The sequence below is a fragment of the Gopherus evgoodei genome, chromosome 12, assembly GCF_007399415.2.
Source record: "Gopherus evgoodei ecotype Sinaloan lineage chromosome 12, rGopEvg1_v1.p, whole genome shotgun sequence".
NCBI lineage: Eukaryota > Metazoa > Chordata > Testudines > Testudinidae > Gopherus > Gopherus evgoodei.
This window is the reverse complement of record NC_044333.1, coordinates 39,738,867-39,757,883: the sequence shown is the minus strand read 5'-3', so window position 1 is coordinate 39,757,883 and position 19,017 is coordinate 39,738,867. Positions and strand designations below refer to the sequence as shown.

The 19,017-nt window shown below is 42.7% G+C and overlaps 1 protein-coding gene across 5 annotated transcripts in view; it reads left to right on the top strand.

Moving 5' to 3' along the window:
- The window catches only part of GALNS (galactosamine (N-acetyl)-6-sulfatase), an 89,347-nt gene that overhangs the window by 33,678 nt on the left and 36,652 nt on the right, over positions 1-19,017 (top strand). For 4 of the 5 annotated variants that reach the window (XR_004002854.1, XM_030582191.1, XM_030582192.1 and 1 more), the window contains exons 10-12: positions 964-1,100; positions 3,264-3,366; positions 16,149-16,270. Coding sequence is in view for 4 of the 5 variants with exons in the window: in XM_030582191.1 (XP_030438051.1) it covers positions 964-1,100; positions 3,264-3,366; positions 16,149-16,270 (362 nt within the window). In the remaining variant the exon portion in view is untranslated. Of the gene's footprint in view, positions 1-963; positions 1,101-3,263; positions 3,367-4,850; positions 5,345-16,148; positions 16,271-19,017 lie in introns of those variants that run through there. The other variant, XM_030582193.1, reaches the window with a different exon arrangement.

The following is a 19,017-nucleotide window of genomic DNA, read 5'->3' as shown; positions in this document are numbered from 1 at the left end:
CCTCAGCCAGTACCCGCCCGCCAGCCAGCCAGCCAAGACGTTCCTCTAGGGAGGGGAAGCTGGGTGTGGGTTCTCTGCTGCTTCCTCTCTCTCCCTCCAGCTCCAGAGCCACCCCCTGGAGTTTCCTTCCTTTTTTCTCACTTTCCCTGCCCCTAGGAAAAAGATTTAAAGGGGCCATGCTCTCTAAACCCCAAAGGGATTACAGATGGAAGGGGTTGGTGTGTGTGTTTGAGAAAATCAGTCCGAAGTTAATTAGTAGAAACAAATACCATGTGGGATGCTTGTTTTTAAAACAGGAATAATTAAGACAGAAGGAATTCTAAATATGGCTACTAGTTAAATTAAAAACCTCTTTAAAAACCAGTAAAGCCAAAAAATGGTAGTTTTTTCCTCCCTGATAAAAATACTCAAAAATATTCCAGATTCACCATTCTAGAATTGTTGAAAACTGTTTGTAGATAAGGTCATTGGGCCCTGAAGATCACTCCCCATCCACCCACTTCTGTACTTGCTGGGAGCTCACCCCTGGCAATGCAGGGCTCCAGAGGGTACCAGTGGATGGAATAAATCCAGGGGAACTTTATATGGAATACTGATTTTTCAATCTCAGAATGAGTAATAATTTGCCTATGCACACCAGGGGGCTCTAAGCACCACAAAGTATGAATGAATGAATGGAAAGTGGGTGAAGTAAAGAGAGAGGTTTTTAAAAAAAAAAAAATTCCATAAAAAACAACATGAAAGGAGGAAGGGCCTAATTCAGCCCTCTAGAAGTTAATGGGGACTTTGCATGTGACTCTGATGTGAGCAGGATCAAGCCCCAAGTGAGAAATTTTGAGAGATGCAAAAAAGGAATGGGACTGAGAAAGCATCTCTTTTGTAGCAGAGAGGCAGGCAGCCTTGTCTGCTTGAATTTGTATGGAAAGTCTGTGCAAATGCTCTTCGTTGTCTTGTCAATTTCAGGTGAGTCATCAACTGGGTAACGTGATGGATCTCTTCACCACCAGCCTCTCCCTAGCGGGATTGCAGCCTCCCAGTGACAGACAGATTGACGGTATTGACCTTTCTCCTGCCATCCTGCAAGGCAAGCTAATTGACAGGTTAGTTATGAGCACGGAGCTCACAGCTCCTCCCTCGGGATTATTGGAGGGGGGCAAAACTCATTTGCTTATTTAAAAAATCTTTAAAAATTATTTCTTTAGAAACTGGCCTGGTGCACTTTGTGTTCCTGATGGCTGAATTGGGGTGAGCAACAGAGATTTACTTTCTGTGCTAATTATGTGCTGGAGCTAACGAGGTGGAATTTCTTGAAACTCAGCATATTGCCATGAAATGGATTCCATGGGCATATTCATCTGTCCAGGGGTTAGCACAGATCCCTGGAACAGCATAAGGTCACAGTGAGGATAAATTCCGTGATCTTTAACCTGGTTAGGGAAAAGAGGTTTAATTGTTTATTACTGTGTAGCAGCCAAGAGTGTCTGGGTACTTCACAGAACGCAGCCAAGAGTGTCTGGGTACTTCACAGAACACAGCCACTGCCTGAAGGAACATACAGTCAAAGGCCTTGACCCTGGAAAGGGACTTCAGTGAAACCCCACTTGCTCCTTTGGGTCCGCTTGTGTGGATCCTTTTTCATGGTTGGGCCCAAATTTTAGACTTGACTTGAAAAGCTGGGATAATGAGCAGCAGGGAGTGGGGATGGGCTGGGTGTTAAAACAAGACAAGATTAGACAGTGAACATTCTTGACTTCCTTTTCTGAGCAATGTAGAACTGGTGAGTATTTCCAGGAATGGTTTAATTGAGCAGAGGGAAGCAGCCTGACAAATCAAAGTAGAAGGGGATGTTCCATAAGTAGGGGAGAGCATGAAAAAAGGCACAGGGATGCTTGCAGGATTCCTCTGTGTTGACCTTGAACCGTAGGTCAGTAAAGCTATTTTTGTGCCCATTAGGGCAGAAAGCACCTGCATAGCACTGCAGGTCATTCATCTTGTGTCGAATTTAGGGCGTTACTGGGTCTGTGAGTGCTGTGAAATGTTTGCAATTAGCATTCCTTTATTTCTTTAAGGTTGAAGAGGTTCTTTATTGACATAAGAGTTTTTCATTGAAGAGGCAAACATTTCATTACTCTATCCCTTGCACTACAATAATTGTCACTTCCGTGCACGAGGTGAACTAGGTCAGGTCTTCAAAAGCCAAAAACTGCGTTAATATTTTTTTCCAGTAGGTTAGGTTTTAACATCCTTTTTGGCTAAGAAGCAAGAGCAGTAAAGATGATTTGGGGATGGAGAAGATTATTTAAAACAAAAGATCTTATTCAAACACCCTCAACTAAAGAAGGCTCCTACTGGAAAAAGCTGACCAAGCTGGAGTCCTTGCATGAGGAACTCTGCCAGCAGAGTCTGCCCTCTATAGATGCTTCAGTTCTGCAGAAATTGGGTGGTCTGGTTTTACCTTCCGTTCCAAGAGCAACAGAGTGCTTTGTCGGTGAAACCAAAGAGAAAAGGGGAGACAGTGCTGAGCTCGCCACAACATTTTTTGAAAGGAGGACACAGGCCATTAACTGGTCTGAATAGAATATATTTTCCAAATATATCCCCAGTGTGCTCCCTAAGTTGAGAACCATGGGTGTTTGAGAAAAAGCAGCACCCAGAATTACATTAGGCCAAGTTAAAGGGAAGGGTTTTTGAGAAATTGATGGGGGTGGAATCTAAAGCATGTTGGAGTGCTGGCATTTCTGATTTGGGTGCATTCTGAGATGGCACTGGAAAGCAGAATGCGTCTTTAATGCCGTTTTCCCCCTTCTCTGGCTAATCAGCCTGTGTGACAGTAACAGCTGGCAGTCTGATGCTCCCTAGCTGTCCCCAGCCATAAACAGGAGACCAGGCATCACATGTTCTGTGAATCCCCATCACACACCCCACTCTTCTGAGACATTTGGTGTTTAAATCGTCACGCGCTAGAGGAAATTACAGGGGCTGATAGTTCAAGGATTAACAGTCACTGGCAGCCCAGTTGTATAATGTTTCATTCTTGTGCAATGTGAGCTCTCAACTTGATGAACACTTTAAAAAATGTTAATTGAAAACCTTGCAGTGGAGACTCTGAGAAGGCAGCCTGTTCCTGACTGATAGCTGAATCGGAAGTCAGACTCCATTAAAGTGTTTGTCTCCCTTATCAGTGTGCCTGCCCAAGTGCGTGTTTGGGCACATTGCATTTCTCATGCAGCTGCACTTCCCCTCCCCTTCTGCTTCCCTGTCAGGCCGATATTCTATTACCGTGGCAACGAGATGATGGCAGTGAGACTTGAGCTTTACAAGGCTCACTACTGGACCTGGAGCAACTCCTGGGAGCAGTTCAGTCAGGTAACCGAAAACAAAACCAAACCTCCTCGTTTAGTTCATTTTCCCCATTCCCAGTTGCATCAAGTGACGTTTTCCTCATGGGGGGAAAAACCCATTAAAGGGGAATTTGAAATCATTTGCATGTCCCTGCGCTCCATTTTAAACCAGCCTTTTATTGGAGACGTTGATGTGTCATTACTGCTGGATCTGTTGTAGAAAGTGAAAGGAGGAAGGAGACTAATATTTCAGCACCTTCATATTGAAGTCAGTGTCATTCCAGGGCAATAAGAGGAAATTGTTCTCTTGAGTTGTTTTGTATGTTGGGGTTGTTTGTTTTTTTGTTTTTTAAACATTCTAATATACTCCAACATTAAGCATCTTTTCTTGATCAATTCTTACCAAGCTTATAAGTCACACCATTTGGAGTGTTACATTAAGTTGTTGGTGTGGCTCCAGTGTCTGATATGAGGAATTCAATGCCCCTCACTATTAAAACGAATATAAGGCTGCTTTGCTAAGCAGTGCATGGAGAGGGAAGGAAGCCCAGCCGTTAGCAGCTGCACTGTGCAAAGAACTGCAGTCGCTGAAGACAGAGCACTTGTGTTTCATCTCTTATAAAAGCATGCTCAGACCTAAATCATTCTAATCACGTTTTTGAGCTCTCTTGGTTGATCATCCCTTTGTTCTAAGTTATACACGCTTGGTGTTTTTCTGGTTTTGTATCTTGTTCCAAACTTGGGTAATAAACTCTGGGGCATTTCACAAATGGCAGCTCACAATTGTGCCATGCTGATTATGCCCTTAAAAGTGAAGTAAATATGCTATGGCACAGCTCTTAGCAATTTCATCAGCAGGCTGGTGGTACAGGGGGTTGTTTGTAAGATTATTACTATTTGTTAGGTATGGGAGGTCCTCAGGGCTTCACAGGTGCAGAACAATGTGCTGCTGGCATTTGTGGATGTGAAAACAAGCATGTAGTTTGTATACTCAGGGCAAAGGGGGTGGGGGTAGAGGCAGCATCAAGGGAGTCTTACATTCATGGCTGTAAAGTTTGTATCTAGAAAGACTGTAAGGCTCAAAGAGTCAAAGTTGCAATTTTACATGGCAACAAAGAGACTTACCAACTGGGAGGGAAACTTGCATCGCATACTTTACGCCATTGTTAACCCTTTGTGTGGGGGATGAGCTGGGCCGTAGGAACAAAGAACGTGGCCCCCTCCAAACATATGTCCGTGGCCCCTTACAATGCAGAAACGATAAAAAGCTAAACAACTAAATTAATAACGTTTATCCGCCGACCGCCATTATGAACGCAAATACACATTCTTTGAATGGGTCCAACTAAAATTCGAAACTGACCGACAGACAACTGATGTAGCCAATAGCATTATGATGTATCATAATGACTTCACGGTTTTGTCAGTAAAACTGACATGGATTGTGCAATAGCGTCAATAAATGTCACTTACCTAGTTATACCTTACAATTTTTTTTGCCACTTTTAGGGGCCCCCTTCCTTGCGGGGCCCCCTCCGGTCGGAGGGTACGGAGGGCGCTCGCTACGCGTCTGGGATGATGCAATCTATTGTCAACACTTGTATGCAGATAAAGCTCGGATCTTTCAAGTGACATGGAAAGAGTGGAAGATTTTCACTGTGCGTGGGGACATTGGAGAAGGGTGTGCACTTCCCATGTGTACAGAAGACAATGTCAGATATGAGTAACTGCTCTCCATTGTAATATAAGCACATACACACACTTACACACCTAGTTCAGAAAAAATCAATACTTGCAGTGATCTAACCCGTTTGTACATGTCTGAATATGTGTGTAGCTGTGATAATGGAGACCGGTTACTCATTTCAAAGACTCTCCCGCTGTGAGCAGTGTCAGTTGTGTAATTAAGGAATATTTCTTTCTTTCTAAGGCTTTGTTTAACTACTGGCTGATTAAAGTCAGTAATTATGCTGTACATCAGAGAAATTATTAAAAATTAACTTGCTTTCCTGCAGCTTGTATCATATGTGGTTGATATGGGTAAAATTGGAGCACATTAGTGGACAGAATAGCCATTAACAACATGCAGAGGAAGCTGGGGCTGAAATTTGTTCCGATTCCTCTCATGTCTTCTAGACATTAATTACAACCCTCGCGAGCTTAAAATCAATCAATCAATCAGTCAGAATGCAGAATATTTTTACAGTTCTGATTTTTATTTTCTTTTTTGCAAGCTTGTCATACGTGACCGCTACACAGTTCCTCCTTGCAATTACTGCTTTGTTATCAGTAATATTTATACTGTAATTGAAGTTATCTTGGCAGAGTAGGAGGAGCCAGTTTTGCTTGCTGGCTTCATTGCAAGTGGACTTTATTGTACACTTGTGTGACATCGGAAATCCTGATTGTCAACAGAACAGATGAGTTTGCCTTGCCAAGCCACTGGGGCTTTTGGCTAATAAGGCAAGTTTTTACCTTGTCTAATGGTGGGGTCTCCTGACTGGCCCATTGTCTGAGTCAGATGTGGAGATGTATTAAATTCCCTTTGAACTTGGAAGCCTTTCACTCATAAAAATGATGGGGCCAAAGTCAGATCTGGTGAAAACTGGTACAGTTCCATCATCTTTATTGAAGCTGCAACCATTTAAACAGGCCTGAGGTTGGCCAGATACGTCAAAACAACTCTCTGTTTATTTTCAAGAGGTTTACTTTAGGGATAATTTAGTATCTTGTTATTTTTGTAGAGTTGCTTCATTGTTTCATGTTTCAGCCAAACCTCCATTTGCTCTTAAAAGACCCTTGTTAATTGGCAGAGTGGAAAATTACTAAATATAGATAGTCTTGTCAGAAGTCAATTTCTTTCTTTAATTTCAATTATGAATATCACTTTTTATGTTTACATTTTTACTGTTGCATGATATTAAGTGGTGGATAGGGTTGGGGCAAGGCTGTAGATGGCTCCCTGGGCCACTGAGAGGCCCAAAACACAGGTGCGAAGGAGGTTGTGGTCCTGACCTGGAGCCAGGGACCACTTGATCAGGACTATACAGAGGAGGATGAGCCCCTGGCTGCTGGGGAGGCCACCCCACTGCTGAACAGTTCCTGGCTGGGGACAGTTCCCACACACCTGGCTGTGTGAGTGAGTGGGGCCATGACAGCGGAGCTGCAGAGAACTCCCCACGTGGTCACAGGTCGGTGACACCCGATCCCTGCATGTGCAAGGTGTGGAGAAAGCTGCAAGCCTGGGAGGGCAGAGCAGAAACCCTTGGCCAGGATGGCACTGAGGAAGGAAAGACCCCAGCCATAGCAGAGGCCACCCTGCTACTGAATGGTGTTGTCCCCAGGCAGGAGCGTTTCAGCAGCAGGGTGACCTCCCCCACAGCTGGGGACTCATCCCTCACAGGCCTGACTGGGAGTCTCTGCTCTGCCCTGCAGTGGTGCTGGAACAATTCGTACAGTGAGGATGCTGAGAGCCATTGAACCAAACTGTAAACCCTGCGTATGATGGAAACCACTTTAATCCAGGAGGTGCGGCAGCCCCCTCAGTGCCTCTAGTTCCAGCACCTATGCTCTCCTGCTAGGACTGCTGCCTCCCCCACACCTTGCTCCTGCAGCGATCCAGTGTCACCGTGCAGGAAGCCCTCTGCAGATCTGCTGTCATGGCCCTGCTCGCTCATTCCCATGACTGCGCTGCCAAAAGGCCAGTGACATTGGATCCCTGTGGGTGCAGTGTGCAGGGGAAGGGCAGGCTGCACTCATGCCATTATGATGGATGCTTTTTTGTGTTGGTAAATGTCGATTTCAGTGTCATCTGAAATTGACATTTACCAACACAACAGCTATCAGTTTAAAACGAATCCTGCCAAACCGAAATACAGACAACTTGCGCTATTTTTAATCCATGCTTGGTGTGCTTTTGTTTTAAGATTTTTAAACCTGTAAATGCCACTGAGCGAACCAGAATCCAATTGATGTTAGGATTGGAAAACATCACATTGTTATCCTTCTGGCCCCATGTGTGTCTTCTCAACACCTCCATGCTTTTCACCGTCAAGCTTGGTTATGAAGAATTTGTGCAAGTTTAGGAATTTTAGCCTCTAACCTGGAAAGCTACTTGCTTGATTGCAGCATTATGCAGCTAAGAAATAAAGTATGTGTAAAATCAAGCACAGAGGAGACGCTTACGACAGCTAACCCCAGGAGATAACTTGGTTGTGCATGCTTCTCCCCATATGGCACTTGAAATATTTACACTGCAAAGATCCCATGCCAACAGTCCACTGATTTATAGTCTCTTGGCCTTATTTAAACTCTCATGACATTAACATGCTTTAACTGGTACCCATCATCTTGTATTCTAGTTTGGGATTCAATTTCATGTCATCAGTCACAAAGATGAAATGTGTTGGGTTTTTGGTTTTTTATCCTCCAAAGCCAGTATTTTCTAATCCGATTCCTCCCATAAATCATTGTAATCTATTTCCTAGCACTATAGAACTATTTGGTGTTATCTTCCCTGCTATTTCTACTTGATTATTTAGATAACTTATATTCATGAATGGCTACTCCCTTGAATAGCATAAGAGAAAGAAATATAAATCCACTTAGCGGAAATAAGTGAGACTAAGGACTTAATGGCACACACCACTCCTGCTTGTAAATTACATGGGATGCTCACATGAGGAATATTTACTTAGCTGCCATTTTTGTACAATAAAACGCCTTTGTGATTTACAAGTGGTTCATGTTTATGCAGTTTGAATTGTCTAACATCCAGGAGCTGATGAATAGACCAGAGATAAGTGAATTTACTGAGAGAATGTATTTGTATTTGTAAATAATTTGAGATTTAATATGTATTCTATTCCATAGTTAGATTTGGTTTTGGACTGAAAAAAAGGAGACACAGAGAAGTTTAAGAATTCTGTAGTCTCAGACTTAGAATAATAGAAAATCAGGGTTGGAAGGGACCTCAGGAGGTCATCTAGTCCAATCCCCTGCTTAAAGCAGGACCAATTCCCAACTAAATCATCCCAGCCAGGGCTTTGTCAAGCCTGACCTTAAAAACCTCTAAGGAAGGAGATTCCACCACCTCCCTAGGTAACCCATTCCAGTGTTTCACCACTCTGAGTGAAAAAGTTTTTCCTAATATCCAACCTAAACCTCCCCCAGTGCAACTTGAGACCGTTACTCCTTGTTCTGTCATCTGCTACCACTGAGAACAGTCTAGATCCATCTTCTTTGGAACCCCCTTTCAGGTAGGTGAAAGCAGCTCTCAAATCCCTCCTCATCCTTCTCTTCTGCAGACTAAACAATCCCAGTTCCCTCAGCCTCTCCTCATAAGTCCAGCCCCCTAATAATTTTTGTTGCCTTCCGCTAGACTCTTTCCAGTTTTTCCTCATCCTTCTTATAGTGTGCGTCCCAAAACTGGACACAGTACTCCAGATGAGGCCTCACCAATGTCGAATAGAGGGGAATGATCACATCCCTCAATCTGTTGGCAAAGCCCCTACTTATACAGCCCAAAATGCCATTAGCCTTCTTGGCAACAAGGGCACATTGTTGACTCATATCCAGCTTCTCATCCACTGTAACCCCTAGGTCCTTTTCTGCAGAACTGCTTGCTAGCCATTCAGTCCCTAGTCTCTAACAGTGAATGGGATTCTTCCGTCCTCAGGGCAGGACTCTGCACTTGTCCTTGTTGAACCTCATCAGGTTTCTTTTGGCCCAGTCCTCTAATTCTAACTTCATTGGAGAATCAGTAAATAAATAATTTCACAGGAAAAATACTTCATTATTGACCCCTGGAGTTTAAAAAGAAGCTGTGAGAGCACAGGAAGTGTAGTCTGCAGAGGTGTGACAGAAACCTGTAACTGGATTCACCTGGAAGGTATAGGGCCAGATTTTCAGCTGTGGTAAATCGAAATAGTTCCATTGAAATGAGTACAGCTATGCTGCTTTAGACTTGCTGAGGATTTGGCCCATACTGTCCTTTGCTTTGGTGTTTATGTCTGTCAGAGCGTAGGCTCTTCCACAGCCCTATCGGCGTTGACAATCTTGCTCTTCCTGCCAAATCCAGCAATAATGAACACAGCAGTGTACATGACACATCCAGTGCATATTGCTCAGAGGATCTACGTCACCAGTCAGGTAGGGTAGCTGGCTGGAAATTGAAGCTAGACAAATTTAGACTAGAAGTAAGGCACAAATTTTTACCGGTGACGGTAATTAACCATTGGAACAACTTACCGAGGGCTGAAGTGGACTCTCCACCATCCAGATTTGGATGTTTTTCTAAAATACATGCTGTAGTTCAAACAAGAATGAATTTAGGGGAGTCTCATGGCCTGTGTTATGCAGGAGAGCTGACCAGATGATCACAGTGGTCCTTTCTGGCTTTGGAGTCTAGGATTCGCTCCCTACTGGCATTCAGTGGTTGTGCTGAAAGCCAATTCAATTGTAAGCTAGAGCAGCCCCCCATGCACCCCACCACTTTGCCTTACAGCCGCCTTTTAGTGGCTTTTCCTGCTGCATTGCCGTGCCAACCCTGTGGCATTTAAGTTGCATGTATTTGGCCCAACGACAGAATGCCAAACAGATACACTACCACTTGTGTGTATATCTTGTATCATATACCACTGTTGTCACCACTGCATTTAGCCCAGAAGAGGTCCCTGAGAAGAGGCAGATCCTGGAGAACAGGCAAATTTACTCTACCCACTCTGAAATACATATGCCTCATGCTCTGCATTGCTCTCCTGCTGCCCTGCCCAGCTGATCAGGAGCAATTCTGAAGGGCTTAGAGGGAGGGAGCTGCATTTAGCCCTCCTTTGTTGGGAGGGCAGCTTTATGCCAGCTTTATGCAGGGCCGGGGGGAGGGGAATAAAGGGGAAAATTGTGGATTCTTGAAGGAATCTACTTGCCTCTTTTTTTGAGGTAATTAAATTCCTTCCAAAATCCTGATTTTAGTGCTTCATTAGAGGTGGCAAGAACTTGAAGCACCAGGAGGGTAAAGCTCTTGCCTCTGCTTACTCCTGAGATCACTAACAGAACATAGCTCTTCTGTAGCACTGGTGAGCTGACCTTAACTGGATCTTTGCAAAAATATTTTTTAAAAAGCCCATTGGTTTAGTGGATTGTGGCTGATAAACTTCAGCCTCTCTGCTCTCAGCTTAGTATCTTGTTAGTAGTTTTCAGTGGTTTTTCATAAAGGGTGTGTGTGTGTGTATATGAACACACCCTGTTGTTTCACTGTAAAATGCCAAAGGGGTTATTTGTGCTGCGGTCTGTTCTGATTGCCCTTCTCATCAACATGAAGGAATCGATAAAGCCTTTTCTGTGAGGGGGGATGTGAAATCAAGTAGAACCTCACAAATAATGACATTTGATTGTGGTCCTCTGAGCGTATGAGCTAGCTATCGATCGCTTCTGCTTGAGAGCCGATGGAGACTTTTCGATTTGCCCCTTTTCTCCACTCCCTTCCAGACAGTTAACATATTAGAAGCGATTTTTGTTCAGCAGGGCTGAAGCGGCTACCAAGAGAAACCAGCACCAGCATTTTCAGGTGTTCGGTCACTCTGAGTTCCAATGCTGGAGGCTTTTGCTGAGAACTGCCACGAGTGAGAATCGCTGTTTTCCAGTGCTGTGGCAAGGACAAGAAGAAAGAGAGCAGATTGCTGCAGTGTTGGGGATACCTGCCTCAAACAAGCTGTGTTTTTCCTAATATTAATATTTGTTTTGTTGTTCTGTGTTTCGAGCATTGGAATGAGGAAATGTTGACAAGGAGACAGTCCAGTGTTTGCTGTGCCACTATCATAATCCGCAGTCACTTGTAAATTCAGAGTGCTCTGGGATAGTGCCAGGGAGATGAATCGCCAGAGGGCTTACATTAACACAAGTGCTGATTCCATCACTTGGCTAGGAGCCCAAAATGGTGAACTGTTGTATTTGTCTCATGTCATTATTGACATAACATCTGTGGGCCATTTACTCTGGAAATTGAGTCACAAGCCATATAATCAACAGTCAGTAGTTCTTGCTGAGGGGCTTACAGTGGGGCTGGAGGGGCAGACACTCCTGCCCCCTTAAAAATCCACTTGTCCTGTCTGGAGGAAAAGTTTATTTTTATATGAGGAACTCAATGAAATTCAGTGAAATTTCTCTTCACTGTGCAATGGTACAAAACATCATCCCTGTCCAGGAGATTTGGTCCGCTAGCAGACATGCTTCTGGTTGCTATTTGCAAGTAATCGGGTGCTCTTTTAGTTGGCTGTTTCTAACAAGGCACGGAACTGTGACTAGCTGTAGACATTCCCTTGTGTTTTTGTAAGTGTTCGGAAAAAGATCAGAGAATTTGTCTAAATATAAGCAATTACCTTTTTTCTATGTGAGGTCACTGTTTATTGTAAATGAACATCCTACTTCAGCTAAGGTGCGGATTAAACTATGTTAGACTTGTGCAGGGGATCAATAGCCAGTTAAAAGCACATTGTTAGTAACAGGCTCTCATAATAAAAATGTTTAAGGAAACAATATAATAAGTCTAATGGTGGTTTTGGTTTTGTTGTGGAGAAGGCAGGAATTGGATCAGCCCATTTCCCTTAAAGGGATTCTTCATTCTTCTCCTGTATGAATTTCATTTTTAAGTGAAGCTGGCCATCTGGAACTCAGCAAAAACACTGGGCCAGATACGCATCAAATCTCCACTGATTTCAGTGGAAGGATGTTGATTTACACCAGCTGAGGATCAGGCCCACTGTATCTAACATTAAAGCCTACAAAGCTCTTAGTTTCTATGGCCTGTGCGGTTAGCTTGTCCCTTTTAAAAAGGAATGTCTAATTTGCCGAAGAGTGGGAAATCATTCTGAAACAGTGGCATGATTTCAAATTCCTTCACAGTCTTCACCAGTGCAAATATCTAGAAAGAACAGTCTTGTTCTTCACCAGTCATGTCTGCTTCATCAGCACTCGCAACAGCTTGTGCAGAGAAGGCAGAAGAACCTTCTTTGAGGCAGGAATGAAAAGTAGTAATTCCTTTCATCCTGATAAAGGAAGATCTAGGGACAGTCTCTTTCTCACATCCCCCTCTCCCCTCCCAAGCAGCATACACAAGTTTAATCTACATGTTTCCCAAGACACCAGAGGCACAAATGTGTGGATTGTCTGTTCCTGAAAATTCTTCCCAAATCTCAAGCAGAATTGATTAAAAATTCTTTGCTCTGGAAAAGGGAAGCAGTGCGGACAGAGCATCCTAGACTTTCAGTTTATTCATAGAGGACATTGTGCAGTTTCCTTCTCAAGAACTGGAAACAGCATTGAATTTACAAAATGTAGGGACAGGCAGAATTACCGTTATGATATTTAAATAGTAAAGTGATTTTCCTGCAGAATATAAAATGTTTTATTGCCTCTTAAACTGCGCAGTGATACTGCTGGTATCTCAGATAATGTCAGTTTTCAGCAATAGGGCTCCATCAAGAGGAGGCTCAGAATGTCCATTTTAATGGGAAATTACGGTTTGATGCATTGTACGCAACCAACATTTTTTTCCCCATCAGCACGTTAATTGCTCTGGCAAAATCTTTGATGCCATCAGACCTCCTCACTTGTCTTGTACAATGGCAGTGGATGTGTCCTCAGTCATCCTGCTATGTATTGTACTCTGGTGCATAGTATAGTGTATATATAATATTCAGATTATCAACGGGTTATTTATAATGTTTTTTACAGCCTCAGTCCTGCAGTCAGATTGATGTGAGTGAACCCTTGAAGTAGATGGGCCACACAAGCGTTCAGGGTCTGCCTGTGCCATTTCTATTGCAATACTGGGTTTGCAAATGGGGCTCTGGTTAACTTGACTCATGAACCAGGTGGAAGTGTGCACGCTACATATGCCTGCGTTCTTTATTTTGGCCACCAGTAAAGTAGAGGCTTGAATTTTTAATTGGTTTTGAAAGCTCTTCATGGCACAGGACCTGGCAGCATTTGAGACCAGGAACCTTGTCCTGATGGAGAGCAGCACTTGTTCATCATCTGCCTTTAGGGATCCCAGCACAGCCGCGTAACGTCCTGTCTGGCACTTAGATGTATGCCGATGGACCTTTGTGCCCAAACCACTCTGACTGCAGGATCAGGGCTTTCCTCAATAACCACCCTGATGTTCTGGGTCAGTCTGACCTGGAACCTGCTTCCCCTGCTATCCAGCTCAGTCCATCCCTCCCTGTCTTTAGAAGTCAGCTAACAACTGTTTTTCCCCAAAAAGGGGTGGTGGTTTTTTTTGGAGTGATCACAGCTGGTTCCCTATTTATTTATTACCATCCCTTTGGTTTGTACTGGATCCTCCCATTTGCTGTTACCTCTTCCTGTCTCTTTCATTACCTAGATATTTATTATGCTAGGCTCAATCCCATTGGATCTCAGGGCCTGGACTTCTAAGAGGATCATTTTTAACTGTTGATGTTGTATTGTGATGTAGTGGTTGTTCTGCTGGACAGTGCCGTCAGTGGAGATGGAGGGGGAATATTATTTTACTTAGTAGCTGATATGCAAGTAGGAAAGTTTTGAGGCCATCTCTGGGCCACAGCTGGACTTTGATGTCACACAGAACATCATAAAAATGATTCGTATTTCACTTTTTATTTGTGGAGATAAAGTCGAAAGGCCGTAGAATGCAAATGGTAGTTTCAGCCACATTTTTGGAGTGTTATTTATCAATGTCACAGAATGTTATGTTTGAGAGATTTTCTTTTTCCCTCTAGTAAATTAGATTTGAAGAGGGGATTGCCTTTTGAAGCTAGAGAGAGAGAGGTAGCTTTTTGTTGGTTCTGAGACACCTTTGTTGAAGACTTTTTTCTCAGGAATCTGGGGATATAATCTGGAACGTGTTCTGGAGCACCTCATTACGTGAATTACATTTCACTATTTGCTTCTCGTATAAGCAGAGCAATGTAGAAGCAAATGCTCAAGAGAATAAATTCTTAACTCAAACTAAAACATTTGCAGTAGAGGAGCAGTGTATCAATTAGCAGGCTCTTAATTAAATAACTTGTTTGATTTGCATCCAAATTATAATTTGTATGTTATATCTGGGCTTTGATACCTTTCCACTTACTGTTCCATGTATGTTTTTCAAGTTAAATTCTATTTTTCTCTGTCAAAACCTCATTCAGTCTCTGAGGTCTATGGTACGAGAAGGTTAAAAGGTCAATCATTTTTGTATCCATTTAAAGTCCATTATTAGTTGCCCGCTACAACCTATCAAGCAACTCTCTTATTTTTTCCAGCCACTGATTCAGGAATCTATAGTTCTGTGCAGATAAATGGGATTTCATGGGCTTCTAACCTTCTTGCTTTATTGAAAAGCAGAATATTAACTGCTCCGCTGACCAGCTGTCCATTAAAAACATACAGGATATTTTTAGAAAATTGTTTGCCAATCAAATCCTAACATCTGTGGAGAGCCTTTCAGTGTGTTGTTTGTTTTATAAGCAAATAGTACAACTGCTTTCCCCCCCTCCATTTAAATATTACCATTTACCTTCTCTCTGGGTCTCTGTCCATGTCTCAGGGCGTTATGAAGTACTGTAAATAGCGCAGCATGTTAGCTGGAATTGTAAACCTGTGAGGTTTAACAAGTCCATTAGGTGCTAGTTCTTGGTAGTCAGTGGGGCCTCCTGCTTTATTTTCTCTTCAGTGAAATTAGCACTTAAAATTTTTTGCTATTCCCAGAGCTAAAAGTGTTCTGTTAGCCAGTAGGACCGTGGGCCAAGCTCTAAGTTATTAGGGAGTTGACATCAGGCTAATAATTGGCTGGAGTTCAGGAGACACACAACCTGGCAAAGCATACAAATGCACAAATGGAGAGAGCTAACTGCTCTGAATTTCTGAACAGACAGCTCTGGGTGTCCCTGGGCTGCTTATTGAGGACTTAACCCATTGATGTGAGCAACTGGAATGTCCAGATACTTATGGTCATCATACCAGCTGTCACTGCTGGGGAAATCCTGATTTTTGCTTCCACAGACTTTAATGAGCACTGGAGTGTTTTTCAGACCTAATGCAGATCTTCCAGCCCACCTAGCATTACCAGCTTAATAACCTAATACCAGGACTTCGAGAAGATGTAAATCAGAAAGACAAACATCTTTTATTATTATTATTTATTAAAATTTACAGCTTGCTTCCGTGAAATATGTCTTTGGGTCAGATTCAGAGAGACACTGAGCTTTAACATCTCCCCTAGAAGCTAGCAGGAGTTGTGGGTGCTCATTGTCTCTTGGGATTAAGCCCTTTACTTTTATTAGATTTTTTCGCCTTTGTAACATTGTCACCAGCCAGTCAGACCCCATCTGTGCAGCTCTGTACTGCAGTAATCAAAGGGAGGAGATGCTTTTCATGTGCAGAGTTGTTATGATTAAATGATCTCCCCTTTTGTCTTTCATTTGCCATTTCATTTTAATGAATATTTTATAGAGATGACTTCTGCTTTTTAGTAGTACAGAAATGTGAGTCCGGCTTCAGTTCTCACTCCAGCTTTACACCATATCAGCGCCGGTAGAGTTACTGTTTTTCACCCCAGCATAAGTAACAGCAGAATCCAGTTTGCCAACTCAAAATCAACTCTGGGTTAGAACTTCTTATTTTAGGGGAAAAAAAATCACAGTTAATGATGGGCGAGTGGACAAAGTAGTCTCAGCCAAAGTCTTGAGAGCTGAGGAGTTCATATTTACATTTGTTATTAAATAATAAACTCAAACCCATTCTCTCATCTCACATTCCCAATGACCCACTTCGTTCTCTCCAATGCAGGGTATTGATTTCTGTCCTGGGCAGAACATTTCTGGTGTAACAACCCATACTCAGGAGGAACACACCAAACTGCCTCTGCTCTTCCACTTGGGAAGGGATCCTGGGGAAAAGTATCCGATAAGGTGAGCAAGAAAGACACAAATAGAAATGTTCATTAGTGTAAATGTTCTTGTCCAGAAGGAGCTTGGAAGTGAGGGGGCAGGAAGATCTTCAGCAAGCACAGTGTGACTTTAACACAAGGCTTAGTTCATCTGGCATGTACTCTCCTGTTACAGATGCATTTGGTCCCATTATTTCACTGACCTGACTCTTTTGATTGCTGGAGAAGGTGGGCGAGGTGATATCTTTTATTGTACCAACTTCTGTTGGTGAGAGAAACAAGTGTTCAAGCTTACACAAAGCTCTTCTTCTGGCTATTCAGGTTCTGTTTCGTATGGGTAAAATAAGCTGTATTAAATGGTCATCGTGTCATTTGAGCATTATATTGTTTTCATGCCTTGCTGTCCATCTGACTAATTCATTATTAATGGTATAGATTTTGTTAATTGGTGATTATTTTGTCTTAAGAGGGATGTAAACAGGCAAATGCACCGAATGAAACTGATATGGCAATTGTGCCAATCTAGCAATGAAAGCAAAATCAGCGATGATCATATAGCTATGTGTGGAAAGAAGACAGACATTTCTTAGGGAACAAGTGGTGGTGGTATACAAAGATGACATCAGCATAGATATCACCTGGGGTGTATGGCAATACCTATATATATATCAATAGACTTGCTAGCTGTTTCTGAAAATCAGGTGTTACACCTCAGAAAGCTTAGCCAGGTGACCACAGGTCTGAACTAACAAATAAAGAACGGAACAAAACATAGTTTTCAAATTGTTTGGCCAGACACTGGGTTGGCACCTGTCTAGGTCAAGCTGGGACTGTCTAGTGGCTCTTGACCCATGTCCAATATCCCTTAACTTTTGTGTCCCATGGACAGGACTGACTCTGGGGTAGCTGCAGAATAGTAAATCAGTGAACATGCGCACCCAAGCTAGTCTGCTGTCTGCGCATGTTCTCCAGGGCCAAGCCTCCCCTTTCCCATTGCAGCACATTCTGAGAGGTTTTACCACTAGTGCCTTCCCTCTGCATTCTGTGACGGTGGGAGCTTCCTCGGAGAGTAATTGAGTTGGTGGACTCTTTCCCCACACCGCCCACTCTTTGGACTATGCTGGCCTCTTAATATTCCATAACTGTGTCACTGCAACCTGCACCTCTAGCAGACTTCCTGCCCCAAATGATTTCTGCAAGGGTTTAAGCAGGCATCAGCTAACCCAGCCAGATAGTGAATCTGGCCCTGTAAGTTTAATTACAACCACCCTGTGAAAAGTCTATCTGGGCTCCACCCTTCTCCGTTGATTAGGAAGAATGTTATGTGGGTTTTAGCACAGTCAGATGGCGGACTGGGATATGCTATCTTTTCCATTCCCATTGGCTCTGATTTATAGAATGTATAAGTAAATAAGGAGGAAAGTGGGGCCGCCAAGAGCACCTGCGCAGAAATGGTTTTGTGCAGTGGCTTTTACAGAGAGATGTTTTCTGAACTGACAGGACTGCAATTACTCAACCATTTTAAATAATTGAGTGGATGCACTCACTCCATTATTTTCAACAGCACTGAGCCTGTGCTGTCCACTAAGTGTTCTCACTAGAGAGAGAAGGGGAGAAAAAATATGTTCATTCTTCTCTCTCATAACAGATGAGCACCCTAGAGGTATATTACACAGTGTATAAAACTCTCCAGAATCCCATTGCATTTGCTCTCTTTCTATTGCATTTCAGCACTAATGAACAAACCAAACCATATCACATCTTATTCTTTGCGGCTGCATTTTTGAATTCAGCTCAGTAAAATTACATTACTGGATTGGGATTCCAGATGAGATTATATCCTGTTGGTTTAATGGCTGTGTTTTTTGTGGGAGGTGGAAATCACCCCATTCCAAAAATTAGATAATCAGAAATCTTATCTTGGCTATGTTGGTCTGTGTTTTGAAGAGGCTTATCTGGGAGGTGTCTGTCTGCAGGGCACCTGCTGCCTGATAGTTTAAGCATTCCTTTCAACAGCCATGTTTTGAGGATTGAACTGAATTGCAGTGATACATCTGTAGTCATTTCTCATATGGTTCCATTGCTTTCTGGACACACACAAGCTGTTTCCTTGATTGAATTTTATGGTAAGATTATGACATGATTATGGAAAGCAATGATGTTATTTGATATGCAAACCATAATGGAAAGGATATTTTTAGTAAATGAATATTCCTTTCTGCAACATGTAATGTTACTCGTCTCTGGTCACATTGGAAACATCATGGAAAGTAGGTCTCCTATCCTATGTAGTACTTAAATTACCCTCATTTATGGGGATGTTACTGGTATGGCTGGTGTGTATTTTTATTTAGTTTAATTATCCCCTTTGGCAGTTTGCCCATTGGGAGTCCCTACACTAATGCTCCTCAGAGGGAAACCCAGCATTCTGTTGCCAAAAGGATAATTTAACTCTGTACTGGTCCCAGTAAGAACCTTGATTACCTGCATTTCCTTAGCTCTTATGTGGCAAGGACTGAGCCAGTTTTGTGTCTTTGTCATCTGAGATGTTAATGATCATGTCTAAGAAAGCTGAGGGGCAGACACTAATTTATGTCTTATGTTATTTTTTTTAGCTCTGGGGGTTTATTTTTTAAAACATAAGATCATACATTAACACTGACAATGTGGGGGAGAAGCATTTATCTAAGTCCAAGCAATATTCATTCTCCTCTCAGAACACAATTCCTTGTCCTTCAGATTAATTTAAAACCACTGGAACTGTAGAAG